A 17,712-nucleotide genomic window follows, 5' to 3' on the forward strand; every position below is an offset into this window, starting at 1 on the left:
AATAGAACCGTGACCTCTTGGCTCAGTAGTTGACACTCAACCACTGAGCCACACTGTTTGGGCCTGAAACTGAATTTCTATTGAGCCCAGTGGGATGGAGGTCAAGACCAGAATTGGGTCCATTTTTTTTTACTATGGTAAAATAAACAAATACAACATTTATCATTGTAACCATTTTTAAATGTACAGTTCAGTGGCATTAAGTACATTCACATTGTTGTACAACCATCACCACCACCCATCCTCAGAATTAACATCCCAAACTGAAACCCTGTCCCATTAAACACTCCATTTCCCCAGCTCACAGTATCCACCATTCCACTTCCTGGCTCTGCGACCTTGTCTAGTCTACCTACCTCATGGAAGTGGACTCACACAACATGTGTCCTTTTGTGTAGTGTGTTTGACTTAGAATGTTTTCAAGGTTCACCCATGGGTTTAGATTTTTGTTAAGAAAACCATAGCACGTACTATTTCTTAGACACTCAAGTTTGTGAACACTGATCGATTCACTAATTCATTAATTATACCCTAAGAGTAGCTTACATTCTTGTCTGATTCTGAGATTTCTCTCTCTCTCTCTCTCTCTGATCCTCCACACAGTCTTGCCCTCTCCGCAGAGCCTATCAAATCCTTGACCCCAGATTCATTCTGGCCCTGAGGCCCAAGAACTTGACTCCAGGTTCCCACATTCTCGCCTTAGACTTGGATGGCCTTCCTCAAACCCACATGCTCAGAGATGTCAGAGTAAAAAGAATAACTAACTAAATAAATAAATAAAAAGAAATGTCAGAGTAATTGTCTCTAAACACAGGTCTGGTCTCCAAACTCTCCTCATTATTGCCACCTGCCTGAATCCTGCAGGCTTTACCCAGACACCATCACTTCAGCGAACCTTCCTCCTCACCTCACAGCCTCAGAAATGGGCTGTGCGTCCTCTGTGCCTATTCTATTCTGTCCCGTGCTTGTATTTATTTCCATATGTATTTATTTAGTTGCTCTGTCTCAATTACAAGCTCATTCAAGACAGGCAGAGGCTATGTCCCAGTCATCTATAGAACAGCCCCTCTCACAAAGTAAACGTTCAATATAGCCCTCCATGGAGAATGTCCATATACAAATGTACTGTGTGAATATACGCCGACATTATATGTTGTGATAATCACCAACTTCGGTAGTTCTGACAGTCAGCGGTAAAGGCGTCCAAGAATACATAGATTAGAACACAATCTCCAAGCCCCACCCAGCTCTGAAATGTTACTACCCGAAGGTCAAGGCCTTTTAGAGGAGTGACATCTTGTTGTGGAAGAGAAAGCTGGGTGGAGGGGAGCTGGGCCCGGGCTGCAGCAAAGCAAAGGGGAGGACTGCGCGATCCCAGACAGGCCTCCAACAGAAACAGAGGTGACCGAGCAGAGGTGGAGAGATCAGGCCCCCAGGGGGTTCGCCACTGGCCCCTGGTGACCTGCAGGTTGGGAATCAGTCCGATGTCTGCTGATGGAATCTCAAGGCAAGTTTTCAAGGCCCCCACACAGTCAAACAGGTGGTTGGGAAGTGGGTAAATAACACCATCTTTTGTTTTCATCTGATTATCTTGGCTTTCAGCTTCATGTTGAAATGCCTGTTGACAGTCTGAGAGTGAATTCTTTGGAACAAGATTCCCTTATCTGTTCCATCAGAACTTGGCGAGGCCATGTCCGGAGTTTAAAGAATAGCAGCTGGCCTTCCAGTGTCACCATGGCCCTGGGAAGTGCGGAGGACGGCTGGGCGGAGTCCAAGCACCACCCCAGCATTCTAGGTGGTTCTATCTCCTCTCTGACCAGATCTGTGATAAAATCTCCAAGAAAGCTTCCTGGAATCTCATCTCCACTTCAGCTCACCCATCCTGGAGATGTTAACGGGGGTAAGAGAAGAACCAAAAGCAACCCCTGGGGGAGCCCACCATGGAAGAGCGGAGAGCTCGGGCAGGGAGGCCGCCTGGGTCAACAGGCAGGCAGGGTCAGAAAGGAGATAGATGAAACAAATATACATTCGAATTTCCAAGGCATCTTCTGCTTTTTACATTTTGTAACTCTGAACGCCTTCGGGGGAAATTCTGGATCAGGATATTGTGGGTTTGGTTACATATTCCCGAGCTCCTCCACATGGTTTCCGTGTTATATTTTACCGACAGATGCCTGCTGAAACGAACTCTGAAAGTCACAGGCAGACGCGGCCAGGGAGGGCTGCCGTGGTTTGGGACAAGGCCAGCTGGCCAAGCTGCAGGGGAACCCCAGACGGGGAGTAACCGGAACCTGGAATGAGCTCCACCACAGATCCCAGCTACACGGGGGCAGCCCTGGGTGCTGGGAGCCCATGATGACAGGAGGAATGTGGTTGTGGTGTTGCTCAGGGCCCCGACAAGAGAAGCATGCTCAGTGTGAAGAGGAAGGAGGGAACGTAGAGGCCCTGGAGTATGGCCCGGGTCTCGTTAGTAAATAGTGGACCTTCAGTAGATGAGGCGCAACAACAAAACTCTGGAGGCCAGAAGACAGACCGATGACATGAGTCTTCCACCGTGGGGTCCGGCAGAAGTCCAGTCCCTGGCACTGACCCAGCGCAGCCCAACAAGCGCCAATCAAGTGTCTCCTCTGAGCAGGCACTGGGCCCAGACGCTGACACTGCCCACATTTTCATATGCCCCTGCCCTTGAGCAAGTGTAGACCACACGCAGGGCGGGGTGCAGGCTGGCCTGCAGGGGAGCCTCAGGGAGCCACCTGGGGAGTGGGAGCTTCAGGGCTGAATGCAAGGTGGGACCTGGTAGGTTGCCCTAGTCCTGCTTCTCAGAGGAGCAGCTTCCGGGGGTGAGAGTGTTCAAAGGACAGTGACAGCGCCTACACCGGGAGGCTCCTGAGCCCTGGCTGTGTTGTTGGTAAGCTGGCAATACAGACTGAGCAAACCAAACATTGCTTTAGGCCCCCTGGGCTGGGGAGCACCATGTAAACAACCCTTTTAATGTGATGCTATTTCCCTAAGTCAGTGGTCGGCAAACTCATTAGTCAACAGAGCCAAATATCAACAGTACAACGATTGAAATTTCTTTTGAAAGCCAAATTTTTTAAACTTAAACTATATAGGTAGGTACATTGTTATTAACTTAATTAGGGTACTCCTAAGCTGGCCTTTGCTAAAAACGTCCTCAATCTGATTAAGGTACATTCGCTGAGGTCGACCCCTTCCAACTCTCCCAACCACACTTATCTTGTATACTTGTTTCATCTATCTCCTTTCTGAAAACCAACTTCTGCACATGGGCCACGAAGTTTCAATCGCACTGTATGTGCGCACCCACACGTGGTATTTTGTGGAAGAGCCACACTCAAGGGGCCAAAGAGCCGCATGTGACTTGCGAGCCACGGTTTGCCGACCACTGCCCTAAGTCACAAGGAGAGTGCAGTGGACAGAATGTTTGTGTCCTTGCACACCTCATCTATTGAAATCTAATCCCTAATGTGAGGGTATCAGGCTAAGGCTGAGCCTCTGGGAGGGGATTAGGTCATGAGGGTGGGGCCCTCGTGAATGGGATTAGTGCCCTTATGAAAGGGACCCCAGAGAGCTCCTGCCGCCTTCCTGCCACGTGAGAACTCAATGAGAAGATGGCCATCTACAGCCTGGAAGAGGGCTTTACCAGCACCGGCCCTGCCGGCACCGCCATCGCACACGCCCAGCCTCCAGAACTGTGAGGGATACAAGCCTGTCGTTTGTAAGACGCCAGTCTGTGGTACTGTCACAGCAGTCTGATCTCAAACAGTGGCTTAGCCAATGCCAAGTTAAAATGTCTGCTATTCAACCAAAGATGAGCAAGTTCCGCTGGATCCAGATAACTCTTTCATTTTGATATTTTGAACAGATAAGTCATATCGTTCAAAAAGAGAGACAGCTCTCCCATAGATTTGCCTCTCATCTATCCGGGGTTCCCTCCAATAGGAAGCCACAGTGTCTAGTCTCTATGTACCTTTAAAGATAGATTTTCCCTCCTGGTGGCCTCCAATGGTGGCCCCTCGGGTGCCTGCTGTCTCTTCCCTCCCTGGGGAGTCTGGCTGGACCAAGGGCAGGGGAAGCTGCCTCCACACGCAGAGCATTCCTGACCACAGACGGGGGGGACGGGTGTGAAAGACTAAAATAACTGACTGTGGCCTGGCTTCCGGGAACATCTCAGCTGAGTGGCTTAGTGGCATTCTCCAGGGACTGCTGGGACCAAGCACAGGGACCCTGGCGACTTCTCTGAGGTGCCACCGTGTCCTGGGGTGCCCTTGCCTCTCCCATCTCCCCTTTCCGGTGGACTCCGGGTGGGGTGTGTTGCAGGCCAGGGGCATAGCCTAGAGAGGGTGCGCCTCCTCTACCAGAGAGAACTCTGGGGCCCTGGAGGGAGTTCACATGGGCGGGGAGGGCTTGCGTGCATGGGTTTTCATTGTTCTGGGCTGAGGAGCGGGGTGGGACGGGGTGGGCAGCATGCTGCAGGCTGGGCCTGTGCTCTACTAATGAGGGACTGCAAGCCCAACATTTAAGGTTTCCTCCCCAATTCCTCTGTTTGCTTAAGGTTTGCCTTCAACCATGAAATCGGTCCACCTGAGAGCCAAGCCCTATCCGTGCAGACAGAGGCTCAGGGAACAGGAGCGCGGCACGCGGGTGGCCCGGTTGACTTGACTTGTGAGCATCATCTGGAAGCAGAGCCCACGGCCCGGGGCCCCCTAGGGAAGCACTGTGGGTGTCTTGCCCACTTTATACACAAGCACGGGACCTCCCTCTGCTGCCCCCCGCCCCCCCACCATCGGCAACCACAGACCACGTTCTCCAAATGTACAAAGAGGTGGGCTTGCAACCATCAGGGGAAGAGGTGCAGGTTGTCACCGAGCGCCCCTTCCAGTCATCCTCTCCCTCTGCCCTGCCGTGGCCCCACCATCTCCCTGGACCCTCCCCCGGCATCCCCAGTCCTGGAGCAGAGTGCCTACACCAGTGATGGCGAACCTATGACACGCGTGTCAGAGGTGACACGCGAACTCATCTTTTTGGTTAATTTTTCTTTGTTAAATGGCATTTAAATATATAAAATAAATATCTAAAATATAAATCTTTGTTTTACTATGGTTGCAAATATCAAAAAATTTCTATATGTGACACGGCACCAGAGTTAAGTTAGGGTTTTTCAAAATGCTGGCACGCCGAGCTCAAAAGGTTCGCCATCACTGGCCTAGACCATCCCAGCACACTCTGCACTCACTGAGTGCACAGCTGACCCCAGGGTGCCATCTGCCCAGGCCTCTGGGTGGAAAGCAGTGAGAACTGAGGACAGAAGAGGGTGTGACTCATCCAAAGTCCCAGGGGGTCGTGCAGACTAGGAGAAGGAACCTGGCCAGCCTGTCACTTCCCCGTGCTCACCCCGTAGGCTTTCCAACCTGCTTCCCATCAGACATTCTGGTGGGACAACCTGGGTGAACAGACGGGGCTGCACAGACCCAAGGGGACGGGCAGGTGACCTGGGCTCCCACATACCTGGAGCATTCGCCCCACAGCACAGGGCCGGTGCCCTGATGCAGATGCTCACACACCTTCTCACCACCACCCGCGGGTCCCCCTCAGATCCCGCCGCCTCAGGAGGGCGTGCTCTTAGGGGCATGGACGGGCCTGGGGTCGGGGAGCTACTTCCTCAGGTGCAAAGTACCCGCAGTGTCCCGACCCAAAGTCTGTGTGCGATGTCTGCCTGGCAGCCCTTGGTCCCAAAGAGCCAGCCCACACGTGGGCCCGGGCCCTTCCTCGGCCCCTTTCTCCTCCCTCTGAAAAGGGCTGAAGGCAGGAGGTGGCTATGATCAAGCACAATATCCCCCAGGAGCCAAATGCTCCAGGCAGGACCCAGCAAAGCCCCCCAGCTGCCCGCCCGCCTGGGAGATGGGAGACAATGGCCCCATTCATGACGGGGACTCTGAAACCTGAGGAGGTGCTGCTTCAAGTCCCTGAAATAAACGCTCACATGCTGACTCAGGCTCCCTCGGAATTCATTTCCAACGCCCTTTTACCCATGCGTGGCACATGGCACCCCTGCTGAAGCTGGTACCGAGAGGCAGGGTCCACCCTGCTCCCAGCAGCCTGGGCCGGAGGGCATGGGCCTGTCACTCAGCGGTGGGGTGCGGAGGTCAGCCCTGGTTCGCAGCCTCGGTGGCTCCGGTGGGTGGACCTTCTTAAGAAGGGGCTTGCTCTTATTATAATCAAAAGCTTTTGCCACATTCAGAAACTTTTCCCACCACCTTAACCACTCCCTCTTAAGGGCGCTGGTTCCCAGCAGCTGAACACCATGTAGCCAGAGGTCCCTCCCTCTCATCACCATGGAAGCCAAGAGAAACATGCCTTCTGAGAAGTGGCCCGTCAGTGCCGAGAGGCCTGTTGAAGGGAGCTGAAATAATGACATGCCAGGAGAGATTAGTCTTGCAAATTCTTGGAACACATTTTTTTCTCAGGGCATGAGCCGCCTAGCGCTCTCCAGGCTGCTGTGGCCCGACACCTCCCTGACCCAGCCTGCCTCTTTAGGCAGCTTGACCAGGACCCATTAAGACAGCGGTTCTCAACCTGTGGGTCGCGACCCCTTTGGCAGTCGAACGACCCTTTCACAGGGGTCGCCTAAGACCATCCTGCATATCAGATATTTACATGATGATTCATAACAGTAGCAACATTACAGTGATGAAGTAGCAACGAAAATAATTTTATGGTTGGGTCACAACATGAGGAACTGTATTTAAAGGGCCAGAAGGTTGAGAACCACTGCATGAAGACCTCAGTTTTCAGTAGAAACCTGCTGTTAGGTGTCCCTGGGAAGTAAGTGACAACATTTAGAAGAAGAAAAAATCATGCAGATGAGAAGACAGACTTGATTGTGCTTCTGTGAGAAGTGCCCTCACCAGCTGAGTGGCAAACAAGGAGATAAGAAGCCCACTGCCGGGGGTCCACTGGGACCCACCGGAGCAAATCCTCTTACCCCTGTGGGTATTCTACACATTTCTGGACTCTCCTTTAAGACATTGTCTCTGATCCCCTAAAGTTTCAACTCCAGGTAGATATCCTACTCCAACTTGAAATCTATTCTGATGAAACTTTACTTCCCCAATAAACAGTCCCCCAAACGTTCTCATCTCTGCTCATAAGAGTCCCAGACTCCTGAATATCTCACAGCCTCGGGATTGATTCAGGGTTTCTTACTTTTAATTCTTCCACGTTCACCCATTACCCGATCAGCAAGTTCTGCCTCAAGGGCACTCTTCCAATTCAACCCCTCGCAGCCATCAAAAAGAAAAGATGTCAAATGTTTCAAGTGGAAAAGGAAAAAAGAACGAGCTCATTGGTTTATCTTCCATTCAGCTTTCTTTAAAAAACAAAAACAAAAACATGTTTTCATTGATTTCAGAGAGGAAGGGAGAGGGAAAGAGAGATAGAAACATCAATGATGAGAGAAAATCATAGATTGGCTGCTTCCTGCATGCTCCCTACTGGGGATCAAGCCCACAACCCAGGCATGTGCCCTCACCTGGAATTGAACCCTGACCTCTTGGTTCATGGGTCAACACTCAACCACTCAACCACTCAGCCACACTGGCCAGGCTCAATTTAGCTTTCAAAGCCTTCCATCAACCGAATGTCTTTAAAGAAAACAAATGCATCCCCTCTAACCCTCTATCCCACACCTGAGTGGTAAATGGTTTGAGAACCTCCCGTCTTGTGAATGCATCTCTGACTTTGCTTGTGTTATGTCCCTCAGATCAGTCTTCACAGTTTTTTAAGACCTGGCTCAAAATTCATCTCTTACTAACAATCTTTCCACTCATCCTCAGTGTTTAGTTCTAGTTCCACCTTCTCATGGAAATGTTCAAGACCACGGTAACCCTCCCTGAGCTGCAGATACGGATATCTCTAATCCATTCATTTTAATTAAGACCCACAAGGTTCTTCCAAAATGCAACAAGTACCCATTCCGTGTCTGTGACACAGCGCTGTGATGTTAAAGATGATTCCTGCACCCACTGCTGGGCGGGGGGGTTGGGGGGGGAGGTTGTACACCCCTGACTTACTGGCATCGAGTGAGCAACAGGATTTGCTGTGGCCAATAAAATGTTAGTGGGTGTGACTTGTGACACCACTAGGCAGAAGTTTTAAGCATTATCACATTGTTTAGCCATTTTCCGTTTTCCCTTGGCCATGTGACCAGCATGTGTTATTTAGAAACTGCTTTTTCAGCCTGGGTCTCAAAGTGAAGAGGAAATGGGGCAGAGTTAACCCTCAATGCTCATATACATGAGTGAGAGGTACACCTGAGTTGTTGTAAGCCTCTGGTATAGCTGGTTACTGCAACACGGGTTTGCCCGATCTTCCTGATACAGTGTGTAATGTGGAGAGTTTTCAGAATGTTGACTTTACACGTTTCTCATTCTGGCCTCACCACAAGCCTATTTGGCCAAGTTTACTTTCCCCATTCTACTGATAAATAATATCAAAACTCAAAAGAACTGCTTCAATTCCAAAAGTCAGAAAGTCATATAATAGATGAGCTTAGGTCTTCTGCAGCAGACCCATAGCTCTTTCCGCTACGTCAGGTGTTATGGGTCGAATTGTGTTTCCCAATAAGATACACTGAAGTTCTATCCCTCAGTGTCTGTGAGTATGACATGATTGAGAAACAAGGTCTTCACAGATGTCATCAAGGTAAGATGAGGCCATTAGTATGACTGGTGTCCTTGAAAGAGAAGAGACACATACAGAGACACGTGGGGAGAATTCCATGTGACAGAGGAGGCAGAAACTGGAGGGATGCAATGGTACATCTACAGTCCAAGGAAGACAAGCACAAGAAGCTAAGAGGAGGCGTGGGACAGTTCTCCCAGGAGCCTTCAGAGAGACTGTGGCCCTGCCAACACCTCCATTCTAGGTTACCGGCCTCCAGGTCTGTGAAGAAATCGTTTCTATTGTGTTGAGCAAGCCACCCAGCTTGTGGAAATTGGTTACAGCATCCCTAGGAAACCAACACACCAGGACTACCTCAATCTCGGGGCAGAAACCACCGGAGAGCCTCAGTACATAGGTTTGGGGGTGGCAGTAGTCTGTCTAGGACAACCTTCATTCTTCTATTAGCAGCCTAGTCACCATCCCACCTTTCTAGTTTCCAAGAGCTGTCATAACAACGTGCCACAGCTGGTGGCTTCAACAACAAAAGTCAGATTTCTCATAAGTTTGGAGGCTAGAAGCCCAAAGTTAAGGTGTCATCAGGGTTGGTCCTTTCTAAAGCCTCTCTCCTTGGCTTGTAGATGGTCATCTTCTCCCCATGACTGCTCATGCCTTCCCTCTGTGCCCACCTGTGTCCTGATCTCCTTCTTACACGGACACCAGTCATATTGAGTTAGCCCTCCCCCCCCTTACTGACCCCATTTTAACTTAATTACCTTTTGAAGGACCCTATCTCCAAATACAGTCACAATCTAAGCACTGATTGGGGATAGGGACTTCAACTTATAATTGGGGGGAGAGGGGGCACACAATTCAGCCTGTACACCGTGTTTCAAATATCGAAGTAGCCTCTCACAATGCCCATGTTGACAGCCTGGCCGCTTGAGCAATCTGAGAACACAGGGTGGCCCTGCCAGACCCAGCCCTGGTCCGACAGCCAGGACCACACACAACTTGGCCTTCGCTGTCCCCTCACGGTTGTTGGTGAGGTTCTGAATGGCTTGCCTTGCTCACGCTTTGCTGTGCCCTCGGCTTTCATAGCTTCAGCAATCTTGGCTGGAATTGGGCTCTCTCTCAGGCTATGCCGATGGCTAGCATTCTGGTTAAATTCCCAACAGCCAGGCTTTGATCCCTTACTTGGCACAGCTCCCTTCTCCTTTCAACCCTCTTGCTGCCTCCAACTTTATCATCAAGATTTGAAACAACATCGATAGACACCGTTTGAGACATATGATCACTAGACATCAATGGTAACCAGTTCACCTCAATGACTGCTAATTGCTTAAATAAAACAAAGCATAATTCCAATTTTTCCTTCTCAACATTAATTTAGGAAGATCTAAAAATCACTTACTTATATGTGAACTCTAAAAGACAACACAAAAGAACTAATGAAAGAAAACAGAAACAGACTCATACAGAGAACAAACTGATGAGTTTGCCAGGGGGGAGGGGGTGGGAGATGGGTGAAAAAGGTCACGGGGAATAAGAGGTACAAACTTCTATTTAAAAAATAATTAAGCTACTGGGTAGAGTGTACAGCACAGGAAATACAGTCAACAATATCACAATAATTTTGCACAGTGATATGTGGTCACTAGACGTATCCTGGTGATCACTCTGTAAGGTATATAAAGGTAGAATCACTGTGCTATACGTCTGAAACTAATAAAATATTGTGTGTCAACTATATTTTAATAAAAAAAAAAAAGAAGTGTCTGAAGAATTACAAACAAATGTTGCCATTGGCCTTAGCAAAACGGTGTCATGCCGCTTGGAAACATACTCGACATTCTCTCTAACGCATGATCTGGATTGAACACACCACTGTTTTCCTTCCATGGAGTCTATGTGGAACTTTACTTAAATCAAATGTGGATTTAATTCAAAAAGAGAATAACCTTACAGGAAGATCCACAGTAATACTAAAATAGACCGCACCCCAATCGCAGTCCCTTTGTGGTTGTATTATATATATATATATATATATTTTATTGATTCTTCACAGAGAGGAAGGGAGAGGGATACAGAGTTAGAAACATCAATGAGAGAGAAACATCAACCAGCTGCCTCCTGCACAACCCCCACTGGGGATGTGCCCACAACCAAGGCACATGCCCTTGACCGGAATCGAACCTGGGACCTTTCAGTCCGCAGGCCGACGCTCTATCCACTGAGCCAAACCGGTTTGGCTGTGGTTGTATTTTTAACTACAATGAAGTTGAGCCACACACAGCTCTTCCTGAAGAGAGCTCATGCCCCCACTAAGATAGACTGATCCACACAATGCTTGTGGCTGTTTCTCCCAGCGCAGAGCCCACTTCCCTCAGAAGGCGCTCACATGTTCCTCCGAAAGGAAGAAAAACCCCTCTCCCCTGGTCCTCTGTGGCTTATTAGGAAACTACCCACTGGTCTTCGTGCAGTTGTTTACTAGAGTTGCCACAGACTGGGTGGCCAAACAACAGAAATTTACTTCTCAGTTCTGGAGGCTGGAAGTCCAAGACCAATGTGTCGGCAGGTTTGGCTCCTGCTGAGACCTCTCTCCGTGGCTTATGGACGGCGGCCTCTCACAGTGTCCTCAGGTGGCCTGTTTTCTCCTCTTCCTAATTGGGCTCCACTCTAAGGACCTCATTTTAACTTAATCACCTCTTAAAGGCCTGATTTTTATTTTTTAAATATATTTTTATTGATTTCAGAGAGGAAGGGAGAGGGAGAGAGAAATAGAAACATCAATGATGAAAGAGAATCACTGACCGGCTGCCTCCTGCACACCCCAAACTGGGGATCAAGCCTGCAACCCAGGCATGTGCCCTGACAGGGAATTGAACCATGACCTTCTGGTTCATAGGTCAATGCTCAACCACTGAGCCATGCCTGCTGGGCTAAAGGCCTTATGGTGACACTCTGAGGTATGGGGGGTTGGGACTTCAGCACACGAATTTTGGAGGAACACGTCAGTCCTTGTCATTCATTTTAGAATATTAGTAGGTACTTGAGATGTTTCCCATCCTCAACTTGAGTGTAGGCGCTCTGGGTAAAAGGCCCTATTTTAGGATCCTGTTTCCCCAAGGAGTCAATGGTTTGATGGATTTTCCCGATCACTATGGGAAGTTGTGTCCTGATACAATATAACTTGAAGGAGAACATAAAATCAGCTGCAGGGGCATCATGTCACTGACTGGGCTCGATTTCCAAGCTTCCTTCCAGATCCTGTGACTGTTCATTTCCCATCACCAGCCACGTGGCTTCCCATGGAATTCTCTTCCCTGGGAGTTTCAGATATTTGCTGCCTTCTTATAGGCAGGCCTCCCAAGACGTGCCATCCTAACTTGTTCTAGTTCCCTCCGTATGGCTCGTGTTCACATCTGGTGGCACCTGAGATCCTGGCCTGATTCAGGCCTGGAAGCTGGGGAAACTGAGGCAATGCAATGCCTTTTGCCTCAAGTCTTCCCGAGTCACCCGGACACTGAGAGGAGTCCACCCCAGGTCTTCCAGCTCCAAGGCCAAGGCTCTTTCCAAGAACACAGGCTTCCTCCTCCCACTAAGAGAAGAACACCAGGGCCTTGTGTCTTATGGGCAATAATTCACGTAATGAAGTGAGATCGTAGTCTCGCCTATGAATCCTGGGGAACCCTGAAACAGCCTCCCTTTCAGTACCCAAAGCATCTAGCATGACTCTTTTGTGGGTTCATAAAATGCTCAAATGCTCAAACCATATGTTCAAGTATAATTCCCCATGGTTATATTCTTCTTTACATTAAAAAAAAAAAAAAAAAGGAGTTTTTCAACATCGGCTAGAAAAATAAGCATGAATATTGTGGGAAATAGTCTACACTTGGCCCTGAGTCGGTTCCAGGACAGCAGAGCTGACACCAGCTTCACGGCCTGGTCTCTCCCTGCCTTCGCTCCATCAGGAGGTACCAGAAAGCCCTGCCCAGAATCATCCGCACATGAACGCAAGCCTTGCTAGACTTGTCCTGTGTTAGTATTGCTTCTAGAAAAGGGGGAAAGCCGACCTAAGTTTCGAGCAGTCTTTCCCATCAGGGTATACATTTTACCATCTAAACGTATATAGACATAACACGGAGCTTCCTGGGGGTAACATCAGTTTGAAAGTGTGGTTTGGGTTGAAACCCAGAAATCAACCCAAGCTCAATTAATATTTGACAAAGGAGGCAAGAGCATATGATGGAGTCAAGAGAGTCACTTCAATAAATGGTGTTGGGAAAATTGGACAGATACACGCAAAAAAAGAGAAACTAGACCAACTTACACCATACACAAGAATAAACTTAAAATGGATAAAAGACTTACATGTAAGTCATGAAACCATAAAAACCCTAGAAATCATAGGTAGCAAAATCTCAGACATCTCTCATAGCAATATGTTTACTGATACATGTCCTAGGGCAAAGGAAACTGAGGAGAAAATAATCAAATGGGACTACATCAAAATAAAAAGCTTCTGCACAGCAAAAGAACCACCAACAACATGAAAAGGGAGCCCACTGTATGGGAGAACATATTTGGCAATGATACATCTGATAAAAGGTTAATATCCAAAATATATAAGGAACTCATACAACTTAACAAAAGGAAGACAAACAATCCAATTTAAAAAATGGGCAAAGGACCTAAATAGACACTTCTCCAAAGTGGACATACAGATGGCCAAGAGACATGAAAACATGCTCAAAGTCACTGATCATCAGAGAGATGCAAATGAAAACAACAATGAGGTAACATCTCACACCTGTCAGAATGGCTATCATCAACAAATCAACAAATGACAAGTGCCGGCAAGGCTGTGGAGAAAAGGGGACCCTCGTGCACTGCTGGTGGGAATGCAGACTGGTGCAGCCACTGTGGAGAACAGTATGGAGTTTCCTCAAAAAAATTAAGTATGGAACTGCCATTTGACCCAGTGATCCCACTTCTAGGAATATATCCCAAGAAACCCGAAGCACCCATCAGAAAGAATGTATGTACCCCTGTGTTCACAGCAGCACAAATTACAATAGCTAAGATCTGGAAACAGCCCAAGTAGCCATCAGTAGACCAGTGGATAAAAAAGCTGTGGCACATTTATGCCACGGAATACTATGCAGCATTAAAAAAGGAGGATCTTTTACCCTTTGAGACAGCATGGAGGGACCTGGAGAGTAACATGCTAAGTGAAATAAGTCAGTCAGAAGTATCACATGATTGCACTCATATGCAGAATCTAAGTAACAAAATAAACTGATGAACAGAGTGGGTCCAGGGACATGGAAGCATGGAACAGAGTGCAGAATCTCAGAGGGAAGGCGGGGGAGGGTGGGTGGGTGGGTGGGAGGTAATCAACCAAAGACCTTGAATGCATATATGCATAACCCGTGGACCCAGACGATAGGGTGCTGAAGGCCTAGGGCGGGGTGAGGGGATGGGGCCGGCCTGAGGGGGTTAATGGGGGAAAGGGGGACATATGTAATACTTTCAACAATAAAAAATTATTTTTAAAAAGAAGAAGAGGAAGAGGAAGAGGAGGAGGAAGAGGAGGAAAGAGGAGGAGGAGGAGGAGGAGGAAAGAGGAGGAGGAGGAGGAGGGTGAAGATGAGATCTTTGTCAAGCACTTTGGGGAGCTGCACGGTCGACCATGGAAAGGACGGGTGACAAGAGCCACCCCTGAGCCTGAGGCGTGCTCTGCATGGTGGGGCTCGGTGCAGATCACTCCTGGTGCGAATGTCAGGAATGGGGGTCCCACAGACAAAAGCCCGTGCCACTGGCCTGGTCCCTCTGTGCAGATGGCAATGGCCCCTTTTACTCCCTGGAGTCTGACTTTCTGAAACGGATTTTGTTCGTTGTGCACGGAGATCGGGGGAGCTGCACGTGGCAGCTATGAATGGGGCCTCCCCGCGAGGCTCCGAAAGCAGCTGGAGGGGGTGGTCTGCGCGTGTGAGCCTCCCGGGACAGAGCTGCAGTCGGGCTGCGACACACAATGGCATCTATGTGTGACCCACGGCCTGCACACGGCTTCCCGACGAGGGGGGACGCGCGCCCAGCGGGGACCAGGGGCTCTGTCCCCCCTCCTCATCGCAGAGAGGCTGCTGTTTGTCTGCTGGGGAAATGTTTTAAAATCAACAAATGCATTGTTCGCTTAGGCACAGCCTGGATTTTTTCCCCTCTCTCTGCCTTCATTTCCAGTTCTCCAACGTCTCTTTCCCCTTTAACTTTACGGCATTTTTATGTGCCTGTGCATAGAGGACCCACACGTGAAGTCGGATACGTCAATTGTCTTTGCAGACTCCTATGGCTGTGCTATGCTGTGGGGATCCATGATGAGATATGGAGTTCTCATCCCCTTCCCACGCACATAACTGACAGTGTTCCCTGTGCTCAGAGCACATGGCCGAGTTCAGCCATCGCAGCAATAACAGTGTGTTCTCAACAGCCCCCCTGACGGTCTGCTAAATTCTTTCCGAGAGCGCCTCGCTGGCCCCCACAAAGGTTACTGGAAAGCCAACCAGAAGCCAGGAACCCGACTGCGAGCGCAGAAAGTCCCCGCTATGCAGACGGGGCGAGACCATGGAGTCACTGACACTCCGAAATCCCCTACGCAGGTCCCCCTCGGGCCCAACCCAGCGTCCGCGCACCCGGGCGCAGTCTGGGTTCGCTGGCGTGTTTGTTCTATTTTTGATTTCAGAGAAGAAGGGAGAGGAAGAGAGAGAGAGAAACATCAAGGATGATGGGGACCAAGCCCGCAACCCAGGCACATGCCCTGACCGGGAATTGAACCGTGACCTCCTGGTTGACGTGTCAACACTTAACCACTGAGCCCTGCCGGCCAGGCTTGTTCTGCTTTGTTTTCATAACAGATGCTACAAGTTAAAAACGGGAATCTGAAGCCCACCACAGATTTTTTCTTCTCTGTGCTAGTTCACCTGCCCCCAAAAGGCCAAACAAGGGCCAAGTGGCATTGCTGAGTCACACTTCGAGATCTGCCGGAGCCCCCACCGCCCCCCCCCCCCACCCCCCGCCCCAGGAATCCAGGAATGCACGTGGAACTCGCACAGCCCAGCACACGGATAAACAAGCCGAATGCTCCCGGATGACAGGTCACTGCAGAGCGAGGGGACAGGAGGAATTTGGTACAGACACGTGAGGACCAATGGACTCTTAAAACTTGAACTTGGAAAACATGGAGTTAGCTAGAATTTTGAGCTGTAAACCAAATAACCCCCTTTTTTAAATCATCCATCCACGCAGCTCTCTGTTCCCCGCTCTCTGAGAATCCAAAGCAGGTCGTGGGGAGAACTTCCGGACAACAACACAACCATGAAAACAACCACCTCGGCCAAGAACACAGACTTCCTATCTGTCTCTGGGGTCCCAAGGGACTAGGGAAACCTGAACATTGACATCAGAGTCCGAGGCCAGGCGCTCACAGACCCCTGCTGGACGCCAGCACCCTCCTCCCCACCCAGGAGAGGAGCAGCAGGGACTCACCGGTCATCAGGGTGTAGTAGTTGGGATAAGAGAGCGTGGGGAAGTCCGGGGTCAAGTAGTCCGCTTTCACCCCCCGGCTCACAATCTCTTTCAAACCAGGCAGGGACTCCAGGGCCTCGTCGCTGATATAGTCGGAGCGGAAACCATCCAGCAGGAACACCAGCAGCTTCCGGGGGGCAGAGGCCGGCTGGGCCAGGCCCAGCGCGAGGACCAGCAGGAGGGCCCGGAGCGGCACTGCCATGCTGCCAGGAGCCTGCCGAGCCGGCTGGCACAGCCGTCGCCTTGCAAAGACCGAGGATGGAGAATCTGTAGCTCTTCTCTCTTCTAGGGGCTGGACCTTGACTGCTGGCCTTCCTGAGCCAAGTTCACTTTCAGAATTTAAAGGAACAGCACCGTGTTTTTTATTTTTGAGTCCTATCTGAGCATTTATTCCAAGCAGCAGGTCAGCCACAGAAATCTGCTCTGCGACCCCCCAGAAGCCAGCTGCTCATATATATAGGGTAGGACAGAGATCACATAGGGAAGCAGGCGTGACAGGCCTGGGGAAGTAGGAGGCTGGGGTGGGACCCCCTTGTTTGGGCAACAAGGTTGTTCCTCTTTCCGTGATAACAGGCAGCTCTCGAATGGAATGAACCGCATTCCAAGGGTGATCCCCCCCAGACCCAAGGTTGACTCCCAGGTCCCCAGGGCACACAACTCCCAGCTAGGTCAGAATGTCCTTTCTTTAATCAAGGCAATCATGGTTAAAGGAGCAGGATTAATATTTCCCATCACCATAGCTAGTCACCAATACTCATTTTTTTTTTTTTGCCCCTAACATTTCCCCACAGCTATTTCTATCATCTCCTATCTATGAGATTAGTTTTAGATGAAAAGTCTCATCATGCTGGACCGCATCTGCTTCTGCCTTGAAAGCAGCTCCCAGGGATGGAATACAGCACATGCAGGGTCCTGGATATGTTTTCTATCAACGGAGGATTGTCAGGAAGATTAAAGCAGCACATTCCTTGAAATTCCTCCCAGCCCTGGTTATGCCCCCAACAGCAAACGATCCGCTGCTGCCCGATTCTCTAGGACTGCCTCCCTCACCTGCCTCAGCTCCTGATGTATCCCGTGTACAGCCCTGGAGGTGGCATTCGGGGCTCTTACCTTGCTACACACCAGCCGGGTCACTTCTGCATGAAGGGAGCCTGCCAGTCCCAGCCTCACAGACATGGTCCCAGCACCACATCCAGCGGGGCTCCACGGGTGGGCATGGCATTGCAGTTCGGTGCAACGGCCGTGGGAAGTCTCTTTTGGTTCGGACCCTTGGTGCTGTTTCTGGGGCTCTAAGCTAGTCGGTCATCTGAAGGAACAAGGCTCCAGGTACAGCACCCATTTTTTAAAAGCATTCGTGCTCACCCTTTACTGGAAAACCAAGAGGCTGATGCCTTGGGAGAAGCTGGATCCACAAACAACCCGGAATTAATGCCAGGGGAGACCGTG

At 49.8% G+C, this 17,712-nt stretch overlaps 1 protein-coding gene across 2 annotated transcripts in view; it reads right to left on the reverse strand.

Moving 5' to 3' along the window:
• Positions 1–17,712, reverse strand: part of ENPP6 (ectonucleotide pyrophosphatase/phosphodiesterase 6) — a 134,180-nt gene that overhangs the window by 58,542 nt on the left and 57,926 nt on the right. Inside the window, exon 1 of one of the 2 annotated variants that reach the window (XM_070408151.1) lies at positions 16,228–16,547. The exons of the other annotated variant lie outside the window; for it this stretch is intronic. Coding sequence (XP_070264252.1) covers positions 16,228–16,468 — 241 coding nt within the window. The 5' untranslated portion in view covers positions 16,469–16,547. Of the gene's footprint in view, positions 1–16,227; positions 16,548–17,712 lie in introns of those variants that run through there. 2 annotated transcript variants of the gene reach the window in all.

The sequence above is a fragment of the Myotis yumanensis genome, unplaced genomic scaffold, assembly GCF_028538775.1.
Source record: "Myotis yumanensis isolate MYYU_CA2020_CCGP unplaced genomic scaffold, mMyoYum1.0.hap1 SCAF_3, whole genome shotgun sequence".
In the NCBI taxonomy this organism is placed as follows: Eukaryota; Metazoa; Chordata; class Mammalia; order Chiroptera; family Vespertilionidae; genus Myotis; species Myotis yumanensis.